Source organism: Lathamus discolor, chromosome 13 (assembly GCF_037157495.1).
Source record: "Lathamus discolor isolate bLatDis1 chromosome 13, bLatDis1.hap1, whole genome shotgun sequence".
Lineage (NCBI taxonomy): Eukaryota > Metazoa > Chordata > Aves > Psittaciformes > Psittacidae > Lathamus > Lathamus discolor.
In genome coordinates this window covers 9,375,165-9,387,525 of record NC_088896.1, presented here as the reverse complement: position 1 = coordinate 9,387,525, position 12,361 = coordinate 9,375,165, and the positions used below count along the sequence as shown (strand labels likewise).

At 39.9% G+C, this 12,361-nt stretch overlaps 1 protein-coding gene across 11 annotated transcripts in view; it reads left to right on the top strand.

Annotated features, from left to right (window-relative positions):
- The window catches only part of BPTF (bromodomain PHD finger transcription factor), a 53,116-nt gene that overhangs the window by 32,751 nt on the left and 8,004 nt on the right, over nucleotides 1-12,361 (top strand). For 5 of the 11 annotated variants that reach the window (XM_065694199.1, XM_065694194.1, XM_065694198.1 and 2 more), the window contains 11 exons: nucleotides 510-633; nucleotides 2,008-2,260; nucleotides 2,672-2,833; nucleotides 3,822-3,970; nucleotides 4,320-4,443; nucleotides 4,827-5,050; nucleotides 5,679-5,901; nucleotides 6,137-7,020; nucleotides 7,726-7,808; nucleotides 9,285-9,510; nucleotides 9,905-10,257. In XM_065694199.1, coding sequence (XP_065550271.1) covers nucleotides 510-633; nucleotides 2,008-2,260; nucleotides 2,672-2,833; nucleotides 3,822-3,970; nucleotides 4,320-4,443; nucleotides 4,827-5,050; nucleotides 5,679-5,901; nucleotides 6,137-7,020; nucleotides 7,726-7,808; nucleotides 9,285-9,510; nucleotides 9,905-10,257 — 2,805 coding nt within the window. The remainder of the gene's footprint in view (nucleotides 1-509; nucleotides 634-2,007; nucleotides 2,261-2,671; nucleotides 2,834-3,821; nucleotides 3,971-4,319; nucleotides 4,444-4,826; nucleotides 5,051-5,678; nucleotides 5,902-6,136; nucleotides 7,021-7,725; nucleotides 7,809-9,284; nucleotides 9,511-9,904; nucleotides 10,258-12,361) is intronic. The other 6 variants (XM_065694201.1, XM_065694200.1, XM_065694196.1 and 3 more) reach the window with 5 other exon arrangements.

Genomic DNA, 12,361 nt, shown 5'->3' with positions numbered 1-12,361 from the left:
TATGGTAATGCGTGGAAAGGCTTTAGGCTACTTTTAGCATGACTTAAAACACTAGGTGTTTAAATACTTTTATAATACAAAGAAAATGAGCGTGTACAAGTAAAGTAAAGGTAAATTCAGCCTGAGAATATTCAAGTCATAAATTAATATTTTCAGTATTACGTGCTTAGAGTTGGAACAACATTTTGGAGTCACTTGGAAAGAATTGTTTTAGATTAATGGTATTGCATAGACTGTTTGCAAGCTCAGATGTAATTATAAATTCCAGTTTTGATTAATAGTTTCCTATAAGGTGACACAGTAGTTCAACATGTGAATATTTAAGAGATGTTGCATACAACTTCAATAATTTGTTACAAAATACTTGTATAGCCATGGCCAGTTTTTCAGTGATTTTCAGTGTCGATGGTTGTTCTTATAAGAGCGATTAAACTGAATAAAATGAAATCCAGTTTGAGGGTTGGGTTTTATGTGGTGGTATAACTTACTTTTGGTTGTGTCTTTGGCAGGGTGGAGAAGGAAAAGGCACAGGCAGTTGAACAACAGGCTAAGGTTAGTGAACAGAAGAAGGCAGAGGAATTCAAGGCCCAATTGGAGGCTCAACTAAAACACCAACGATTGGCTGCCCAGCAGGTGGGGGAGCTCTTGGTAGTCCCACCTGTCAGCAGCATGCATTAAAATATGGCAAACACAGTTTATCCCTTATCTTGCGCCATTTTTCAAGAGATTTTGCTTCCTGTGCAAACTAAACCATCAAACAATGCTGCTCACACTGTGTCCATCCGTTATTTTGAAATGGGGTTAAGGCAAAGATTTGCTTTGGGGTTGCCTTTGCGGGGTTTTTTTTTTTTCCCCATCTAATTCATTACACCTTAAAAAGATTTAGTTTGCTTCCATTTTAAAAGAAGGCTGAGAAGCACCAGTGTCCAGGTAAGGTAGGTGTTCCTGTGGTGTAATGAAAGCTGACTTGGTTTATAGCTGACTTGGGAATACAACTGCATTTGCTTTTCATGCTTCAAATTGAATCTTTTGATTTTATCCCATCTTAAGTTGGTTGAATGAAGCCTGTTGATAATTTTATGTCACTATATGTAGATGTGTGTATGTATGTATAAATGTATGCAAAATTGGAATTAGGAAACCAAATACCATTTTGGTGTTTCACGTACATTATGAAGAATTTTGCCTTTTTTCAACTTAGTCCTTTTTCATTTCCTCTTCCCTGAAGAGAATATGTTATTAGTCAATAAGTACTTCTGATAGGTGGGCATTACCATAATGTAATGCTAATCAGTCACTGGAATTTAATGAATACTGAGATGATTCCAGTAGCATGGGGAAGAATGCTAGATGTGTTGGAATTTTAAAAGAGCTTACTGATAGTATCCCTTCACAAAGTGGCTCTCTATAATACGTGTTCCTTCTTGGCAGTTACAGCCCAGAAGGTTGGTGGGTAAGGCAAAGGATTTTTAACCTAATTTTCTTAAGCAGGCTGCATAGTGGGTTTACAGTTAAGAGTGATTTTTAAAATCACGTTCTTAACAGTGAAGTAGAATGATACAGTCTTCTTTCTGTAACTGGCAGGATCTCAGTGCAGGCAGCTCTGAACCTAGGAATGCTAGTAATAAACTATGTTAACGATGATGTCCCGCTTACTGGCAGAGATGCAGGCTGTGTGCACATGGTCAAAGCCAAATAGATGGATATTTGTCAAAGTTTTTTAACCTTTTAGATTAATCTGAGACTACTGGTTTCTTTAACATAAAATATGCACTGAAGTTAACATAAACTGAGCATTTTAAAGACGCTGTAAAGCAAAATTTCTGGCTGTGTCAAGGAGTCTCATGCTGTAGTGTGTGCAAACAGCTTATTCTTCAGTCCTTTACAACCTGAACTAAAATCCTGCCAGAGTTCTTTATTTTCCAATGCTGGGAAAGACAGCATTTATTTTCCAAACCCTGAAAATGCTAATTATGCCTTTGTTCATTTTTCTCCTGAATTCCATAGAAACGGCTGGAACAGCAGAAGCAGATACCTACAGTAGGCGTGTCCCCTGCAGTCACTACAACCAGCAGCACTGCAACTACTGTCTCAACACCACAGAAAGTTGTGGTAGGCCCTTTAACGGGCCCAGTCCCCACTGGAACCAAAGTAGTACTTACTACAAAAGTGGGTTCTCCAGCTACAGTAACATTCCAGCAGAACAAGAATTTCCACCAGACTTTTGCTACTTGGGTTAAACAAGGCCAGTCTTCAACAGGTAAGTAGCCATTTATCATGGAAAGAGCACATGCTGGAGTTCATCCTATATGTAGTGCTTACATCTTCAGAATATGTATAATTATTACGTTTCTTGTTATCTTTGCTCTTTAATCTCTCTCTAAGTCAGCAGGACACTTCTGAGATATTACCTGTCTAATTTTCCTTTGTTCAGACTTGCTAGGTAGTCTTATTTCTGACCTGCCTCATTTATTACTCACAGTCGTTGTACTAGTAATCACTGATAATGAAAGCATTCTATGCTGTAATGTGCTGTATCCAAAAAAAGACTCTTTACCAAAGATGCATTCAAAAATGATTGTAAAAATAGTTTGCTGTTTCATACTTGAAAAAGTCATTTCATTGACTGATTATTCTGCTCTAAAACTGACTGTTCTGTGTGCCTCAATAGCCACTAGCACAGCTGCCACTTCAGCCACAACCATTGCCAGCACAGGGCAGACCTTCCAGATCTCAGGCAGTCCAGTAACGATGGCAGGGAAAGTGATAACTAAGCTGCCACTCCCTGCAAACAGCAAGATTGTTGCCGTCAATGTGCCATCAACTCAAGGAGGTAGGGGAAAGGGAACTGAATTAAACATTTGTTCCAGCTTGCTCATGCATTCTCCATTGACACGATTTTCCCAGTGAAGTAAACTGTGACTTGAAGGGGGAAAAAATATCTATGTATATATATATACACAAGTTTCTAGAATTTGTTCCCCCAGTGTTGCATATTTGTGTCTGTAAGGGGAAAATGCAAGGGGTTTTTTTGCCTGTAAATTATTCTGCATTTCATAGTGCAAAATTCGGAGTTTTATTTTTAATAATGTGGAATGAAGCATGCTTTTTTGTTAACCTAAAACATACATCAACAAAACCACTTTCTTCATGAAAGGGAAAAAAAAAGGCTGCTGTTCTTAGTGATTAATACCTGCATCCGCTCTTCAGTGATGAGTGAGAGTTTAGCTCCAAACTAAGATCAGGGTTTTTCTTCTTGCCTCAAGAAGAGGACTTAATATTTTGGGATTTGTGAATGTGTATTGAACAGAAAAGCTCAATTCTCTGTCTCCGTTATACTTAGCATCTTAGGAAATCATGAAGGCTACTAGTTTTGTATTGAAATTTCGTAGGTGAGAGGAAAAGCATTACCCAGTTTCTTCAGCACCACAAGCTTGTAGGTGAAAGGTGTTTAAGCTGGTCTTCTACATTTTAAATTAATGAGATTATAGCTCTTAATGGTTGTATAATATTAATTTGTGGCACCATGACAATGCAAGGACTTATTCGCAGTTACCAGCAAACTGATCTATGTGAAGATTCACTCTTTCCTTAATCTTTTCTAAAATACCTATTTCTTAACTTAAAATGTAGATGGACTATCAACAGAATATAATGCTGCTGCTTTTTACAATATGACAAAAGCTCTCCCAAGAAATGTTGAAACTCTCAAAGGTATTCTAGAAACCTGGAGACCGATTTCTAAATGCCATCCTGGAGCTGCATTTACTTCTTTTGCTGCAATCACATCATTAATGAGCTCTCCATTTTTCTTTATTTAGGTGTTGTTCAAGTTCAGCAAAAGGTATTGGGTATCATTCCATCAACTACAGGTGCAAGTCAAACGTTTACTTCATTCCAGCCGAGGACAGCAACTGTAACCATTAGGCCAAATACCACAGGGACGTTAGGAACAACAAGCACTTCACAAGTAAGATGTTTTTCTGATGATTTAATGCAAAAAAAACCCAAAATAAAATAGTGCATGTATTTTAAATTGTTTGCAGATATTGGAAGTTCTGTCTTGTTACTTTTCAATGGTTTTGGCTCATCTCAGCAATCCTCTATTCCAAGGAGGTACAACAATTCTCTCCAATTGGAAAAACTGATAGTTTAGAGCTTGGTAAGGTTAATGGTATGGGTATAGATGACAAAATGTTGGATCTGCTTGCATGTTGTCATTTCTTACTGTATTAAAATAATCAAAGAACCAAAACCACCACCCAGCCTGAGGACATATCCCGGTGGCTTGGCTCACATGTCCATTTTGGTGCGTGCAGGTAGTGCAAGGGACACCACTACGCCCTGGTATGACAGTGATACGGACACCACTGCAGCAGTCAACACTTGGGAAGACCATCATTCGAACGCCTGTGGTGGTGCAACAAGGTATCCTTCCAGCCAGTAGGTTCACTTTAATATTTAAATTTCCAGTGTGAAATCCATGGTTTGTCTCTTCATACTTTCTGTATCATGTGGCCCAATACAAACATCCCTCATTTTGATGTTTTTAAGTCCATAAGTCCATTCATTAAAAAAAAAAAAGGGCCCAAAAAGATTAGAATGATTGTGCATTAAGTGCATGAATTAAATTAAAATAGAAAACATTTTGCAGACATTTTTCAGTCAACCACACAGACAAATGGTTTGTAAAGAAAATCTGTGTGCAAACTGCAGGGCTTGCTTCACTTGTCTGATCCTTGCACGTTACTGTGATTGGAGGTTTGCTGTGCCTAATGATTACAATATTGGAAACGTGTTTCTTAACGCAAATCGTTCTCTTACAGGTCAGACACAGCAAGTGGTGACTCAGATTATCAGGGGTCAGCCTGTCTCAACAGCAGTTTCTAGCACCAGCACAGCTTCTTCCAATGCTGGCCAGAAAACACTCACAAGTTCTGGAACACCACCTCAACAAACACAGCCACAAACCACACCACAGCCCACTCGCCCTCAGCAGGGACAAGTGAAGCTTACTATGGCCCAGCTCACACAGTTAACGCAAGGACAGGTAAAATGTTTTACATCCTCTAGGCATGGAAATGTGCTAATACTTACCAAGCCTTTGGGTTTCAGCAGTGTGGTTGTATCCGCTCACAAATGTATGGTTTGGCCTTAGGATGGACTGATAGTGTATGTACAGCCTGAAAGGAGCTGAAATATTTAAAGTTTTAAATATTGCTTCCTGTTGTTTTCCCCAATAATGTAACTGCATCAGGGAAGCTTAGCGGTGTGGAAAAAAGTCTTTTCAATAATAGCAGTAAGGGATGTAATTCTTTTGTATGGCCTTCAGAACGTAATGCTTGTTGCTTGTCTGTTTGACTTTGTGTGAAGATGTAGTTTTCATTCATGTTATCCACGGTCTCAGGGGAAAAATTACAGTATCTGGAACTGGAAGAGGAAGAAGTTCTTGCAGCTTCTGTTCAGATCCTGAAGATCTGTTGGCAAAAATAAGCTTAGAATCAAGCATAGGGAGAAACAGACTCCTGTGAGTTACAGATCTGACACTTGGTTAGGAATTGTTTTCAGTGCATTGGTAGAAGTACTGGATTCTGAAACTCAAAACCCTAATTCTTTTGATTTTTCAGCAAAAGTCTAAGAATTAATCACTAATACATCAATATTAACTCTTCTTTTAGGGTGGCAGTCAAGGATTAACTGTGGTAATTCAGGGACAAGGTCAAACTACTGGTCAATTACAATTAATCCCTCAGGGTGTGACTGTAATACCTGGTCCAGGACAACAGCTTATGCAAGCAGCTATGCCAAATGGTACAATTCAGAGATTTCTTTTCACCCCACTACCAGCAGCTGCTACTACAGCTAGCACAACTACAACAACAGTTTCTACTTCAACCACAGGTAACCATTCTTCTATTCCACAATAGAAAATGCTTCAATATTGCTTGCATGGAAGTTTTTTATGCAGTTGTAGATGGTCTGTTAGTACAGTAAATTGGTTGGAAATGTATTGTAATCCTAGAAATCTGTTGAATTTCTGCATAGAGCTTTATGGTAGTTCTAAAAGGTTCAAATTAGTAAAGCTCCTACATGTGTCATTTGAAGTTAATGGAATACTTGTTTTTATCCATCATAGCTACAGGGGAGCAGAAGCAAGCTCCACAGGCACAACCAACATCAGCACCGCCACCAGCTCAGCCACAGCCTCAGAGTCAGCAGCAAGCCCAGCCTCAAGTGCAAAATCAGAGTGCTCAGCCTGTGCTGCCAGCCCAGCCACAGGCACCTCAGCCAGCACTTCAGCCTGAAGCTCAGCCGCAGCCTGAAGCTCAGACTCCAGCATCCGCTGATCCAGTCACACCTGAAGCACAGTCATCTAAATCTCCAGTTCAGTCTCCAGCACAGACCCAGGCTCAAGGGCAGTCTCCAGTGCAAGTCCAGAGTCAGCCGCAGACTGCAATCCTTCCACAAGGCCAGTCCCAAGTCCAGCCTCAGCAACCAGCTCAGGTGCAGACTACAACCCAACAACAGATTCAGATGCAGCCCCATGCTCCCATACAAATTCAAGCGCAGCTGCAGCAATCACAACCTCAGGTTCAGACTTCGGTCTCAACCCTTGCAACTACTCAAAGTTTAAATCAGGTTCCTGTGCAATCCCCAACTCGTCCTCAGCTGCAACTTCAGCAGCCTCCAACAAAACTTATTACAGTGCCTCAGCTTCAGCAACAAGTCCAAGTTCTCTCTCAGCTTCAGTCACATGTTGTGGCTCAGATACAAGCCCAACAAGGCAGTGTGCCCCAGCAGATCAAGCTTCAGTTACCTATTCAGATCCAACAAACTAGCCCAGTACAGGCTCACCAGATTCAGAATGTGGTAACAGTTCAAGCAGCTAGTGTTCAGGAGCAGCTGCAGAGAGTTCAGCAGCTCAGGGAGCAGCAACAGAAGAAAAAGCAGCAACAGATAGAATTTAAACGTGAGCACACCCTTCAGGCTTCTAATCAAAGTGACATTATCCAGAAACAGGTAAAGTTAACAGAAGGAAATTAAAACTTAATGAATGAAAAACAATCTCATTTTAAATGCCTGTTCTTGTTAACCATGTTAATACATTTGATAGGCAGTTAATTTGATTCTGTCAAAGTTGGTGCACGATTGCTTTTGGCAACTTAATTAAATATTCTAGCTTAATTCAGCACATCAAGTCAGTTATACCATGTTTGCAGTCTTCTGGCACCTGGATTCAACCTACCACTAGCTGCTGGGACAATCTATTCTCAGTTCAGGAAAAACAGGGTCTAGAGAGGAGAACTGATGTTCAGAACACATGTACGAAACTTTCATTGCCTGCTGTAGAAAACTGAGGTTTCAAAGAGGTATCTGAAATGTAATGCTGTTGGATGGCTGCAGGGCTTAAAAATATACATATATAATAAGTTCTTACCATTTTTTAAATGAAACAACCAGTCACTGAAGGAATACTGTCAATTTACATTTAGTCCCTAGGTTTAAACTTGACATAAACAAATACCCAACTCTGTGGGGGGAGGTGGTGTTAGCTTTCAATTCAGTTTTCAAGTAATGGCTTTAAACAAGCGCTACCCCCCTGATAAAATCAGTTTTCTTTTGTCACTTACTGAACCTCAGAAATGTCCTGCTTCTCCCAGTGACAACATGAAATACTGGCTAAAGCTTTCATGTTTTGTTTTTGGGTTCTCGATCATCCTACAGGTGGTTATGAAACAGAATGCTGTCATAGAGCACTTGAAACAGAAGAAGACACTGACTCCAGCTGAGAGGGAAGAAAACCAGAGGTGAATGTGCACCTTTAGACGTGACAGTTTTACATTTATAATGTCTTTAAATGGTGGCTTGTAAAACCCAGCTTAAAGGAATTTTGCTATTTTAAAATCAGTTAAAGTAACACTGAGAAGTAACTTTCGTAACGATGTTCTTTAAGTAATTGAATATATTGTATATCCTCAATTTTAATTACATGTTTTTAAGTGTATTCCATGTGTTTGGAGCTGGCCACCGGTTTTAAATTCAAGATAAAAACCATCCTTAAAGGAGCACAGAGTGAAGAATTAGTGGTTCTGATGCAAAAAAGGAGCCTGATTTTTGTTTGTCCTTTATCACAGCCTTGTATTTCCATTCTTGTCCACTCTACAGAAGGAATGTAGGAGTTGGAAGACAGTGCTATTGGACAAACATTTGAAGCTGCTGAACACAAATTTGGAGTGTGTGGGGTTATTTTGACTCCTTTTCACTCATGCGGTTGCTTCAATTGGGTAATCACAAGTGTGTGTGTTGTCAGATAGTAGGAAAAATAACTGTTTTCTGTAACATTTTGATCATCAAATCAGAGTACAAGCTCAGCTGATTCCAACAGTAACACTAGGTGCTACTTGCTAGTGTATTACATATGTCACCCAAATACAAATGTGTATCAAAAGACAATATGTCTGAATCCAAGCGCAGAGTTGAAGCAGCTACTTGGCCCAGCTATTGCTGGTTTGTTGTTTGCTTTCAGCTCATTTGTCAATGGGAGTTCTTTCCCATGGTCACTCTGGCAACAAGAAGTATTTAGTTTTCTAGTGGGTTTGACATAGAACAGGAACAGAAAAGGAAATTCAGAAGAACTAAAATGCATTCATTGTCTAATTGAAACTTAAAATACATGAAAATTGCAGAATAAGTGAGCAGGAAAAGAGATTTGTAGCTAAGTGTACAACAAACAGCTGAAAAATAAATGCTGAGTCGTCATTAGTGAAGAAACTGGAACTGTTTTATAGTGATTTCTATAAAATGAAATGTATTTGTCAGCCCTTATGCCCAAACACAAAAGCTTAGTGATACGTAGTGGTCGCTGGAGCATAGAAATGTATGTTTCAGAAGTTAATAGGCTTCTGACTTGCTTTCATCCTCCATCAGAATAAACAAATCCAGCTCTTTCAAACATGCTTGTGGAAACTGGACTGAATGAAAATATCTCTCATCATACTAAAGCTTAAGCTTTGTTAGGAGTTTTATAGGGAAAGGGGAGGAATGATCAGTTAAATGAAAATGGGACTGGCACTCTTGAGCCTAACCAGGGACTTGATTCCTCCCAGTGGTGTTCTAGTAACTAAATGTGAGTGGAAGCAAGGTGTGTTACTAGATTCACCTTGCAGGTCTTGAGAAATGTAATGATTTAACTCGCAGACTGGAGAACTTAATGTTTCTGCATTCTCAACTGGGGATAAATGGGCAGCTCAGCACAATGTCCTTGTTCTCTCTTTCTTCCCCAGGATGATTGTGTGCAACCAAGTGATGAAATATATTCTGGATAAGATAGACAAAGAAGAAAAACAGGCAGCTAAGAAACGAAAGCGAGAAGAGAGTGTGGAACAGAAGCGTAGTAAACAGAACGCTTCTAAGCTCTCGGCTCTGCTTTTCAAGCACAAAGAACAGCTGAAAGCCGAAATATTGAAGAAAAGAGCACTTCTGGACAAAGAACTGCAAATTGAAGTGCAGGTAAGGGCTGTTACTCTCAAAGGTTGTAAGCTGGGGAGAATGATTCTGTGTTTTATCTCTGCTCAGCTAGAATTTAAGGGAGCACAGAAAGAAGGATGTGGCTGTAGATGCACAGATCTCTGTGAAGCTGGTACATGTCCTTTTTTATGCTGCTTGGTTTTCACCTGGACTGAAATTACCTTGTTTCCTGAAACAGCTTCTGATAAATTGCGGCCAGTGTGTCATAGTTGGCCGTTACTGTTATGTGAGCTGTAGGTGAAACACATTAAAAATCTGTGTATTTAAGTGCTGTTAATTATTTTCTTTCGGTGAACATGGAGATTTATGTCTAGATTTTGATGCTGTCCTGGAATAATCATATGAAGTGCCTTCCTCTCTATTTAATACACTTCAGGAGGAGCTAAAGAGAGACTTATCTAAAATTAAGAGAGAAAAGGAAAGAGCCCAGGCAGCTGCTGCTGCTGCAGCCGCTGCTGCTGCTGCAGCCGCTGCCGCCGCCGCGGCACCACCACCACCGCCACCACCACTGCCACCACCGCCACCGCAGCACCACACAGCCAGCGTCACCTCCTCCTCCTCCACCACAGTCCCAATGCCAGTATCCTCCCAGAAGAGAAAGCGAGAGGAGGAGAAAGATTCATCAGTGTCCAAGTCCAAGAAAAAGAAAATGATTTCTACTACCTCAAAGGAAACAAAGAAGGACACAAAGCTTTACTGCATCTGCAAAACGCCTTATGACGAGTCTAAGTGAGTAGTAAATACCACAGCCTTTTACTCTGAATTCTTAGCTGTAGGTTTAGTGTTTAGCTGTTAGTGCAAGGTAGTTCTAGAATTGGAGATAGAGTATCAGGTGTTATTGCAGAGATCACTAAGGTATAAAGAATCAAGTCTCTTTTTCCACTAGCAGTTACAAAGCTATTAACATACTTGATTGATACTCTCAATGTATGTGATTTATATTTCCACTTGTTTGCATGTTTCCATTGTATGACCTTTCTGTCTCACATGCACATACTCTTTTTCTTTTTTCCTCCGCTCTGTTACTCTTTCTTTTGCCGTTTTGCCTCTGCCTCAGAAGCAAGTGACAATTTGGTTTGAGCAGTTTCTCATGGACAAGTAGCTGATGTTCTTTAGAAGTACCTTTGGTGCCGCCTTGTAATAAATGACCTATTTTTGTGAGTCAGTAGCCAGTAAAGGGGGTTCCGAGTTACTGCAGTTCACTTTGGACAATGTTTCAGGAAGAAACAGTTTTCATGTGTTATAATTTACATCCCAAAGTTGATTAAAAAAAGTGAATATGTAGCATTTGACAAAGTGAAAGCTGCAGCTCTGTGTGGTTTGATTCTGACTGCAAGGAAAAAGGCTTATGCTACATAGAAAATTGGTGAAGACATTTAGTCAGTGGAGTGGAAGACTTGGTGGATTGCTTCAGGTGGAAGTGACTAACATCAGTAGTTAACTTCTGTTAGGTGTGTAGAGGTGCATGTAAGTCAAATTTGACTTCAGACCAATTCCAAGTGAGTATGTATCTGCTTAACAAGTGGCAATAGCAAAAAGTATTAACTGGTGCTATTTGGTGGTGGTTTAAGTGCTGATAACCAGAGAAGTGGAGTAGTGCTTTCACTCCAGTAATGGTTCTTTATTCCAAAATTAGGGCCAGGACTAGAGGATCTCTTGAGGTTCCTTCTAGCCTTTTTTGAGTGTTAATTTATTGTTTTTAAGGAGGTTGAGGTCTTTGGGTTTTTTACCTGGATTGCTCAGTAGGTCTGACCATTACTCCAGTGTGGGATACTGGACTGCTCCCCTTGCTACCACTCCTACAGAAATAGCAGAGTTTGATGCCCTGGTTGTTAATTCACTGTTATTTAAGTGAAAGAACTGTCACAAACATAAGACGAGATGAGCAAATTTTGCGAGCAAAAGGGTTTGATTGGCAGTTCTGTTGACTGTAGCGGGCATTTGAGTAAGCTGGTGACACGTGGTTATAGAGTGAATTTTGGTAGCATGAATAGAAAACTGTGCTTAAATGCACGGACTAAAACTTGAAGAAAATGGGATGTTAATGACTTAGTAATATCCTCAGCAATGTGATTGAGTTCTGCTGCTTGCTTTTTGCGAATTGAAGTTTTTATGTTCTTACAAATGATGAGTGTGCTATTGAGCTCCGTTGGCTTTTCACTGTTTGGAAAGGGAGTAGTCAAGCTCTAACACAGTTTTCTGGTCAACTTTTTTAAGCCTTATTTATATATATATGTATATACACACATATATAGGCGTCTTCTTTGTGCGGGTGTCTCTTTTCTACTTCAGAAAAGAGAAATGTGCTGATTTGTGGTATTTTATGAATACCCTCCGGATTTTTTAGGATGTAATAAATCCTCAGAAGCCGCTCTGTGTTGTGAGAGATGTGCAGGAACACGCATTTCGTTCTCATTTGCGGTACTTCAGGGTTATAGGGATTTGCTCAGGTGGTTTTCAAGGATGGTCAGTTAGATTAGATTCTTACTAATCTGACTTAGACTCTAACTAATGAGTTAGAATCTAAGTTAAAGCATAATGTGACACCTGTCACACATTCTAGTGGCAAGGTTTAGCATCTGCGCCTAAATGTGAATGTGCTTCCACGTCACTGGGAGCAGACACTGTCCCTTTTGGGAAGAGGAGGCAGGGGGAATCGCTGTTGGTGGCTGTCAGAAGGAGCTGTATCTGTCCGTTCTTTATGGAAGGTTGGGTTCTATGATTGTTTTTCTTTTCTTTTAAGGATTTGTCTGACTTAAAACTTAGAGCAAAGGCAGGATCTGAGTATCTGGGGTGTATGCAGAAGCCCAAGAAATTAGAGGTGCTTGTTTTG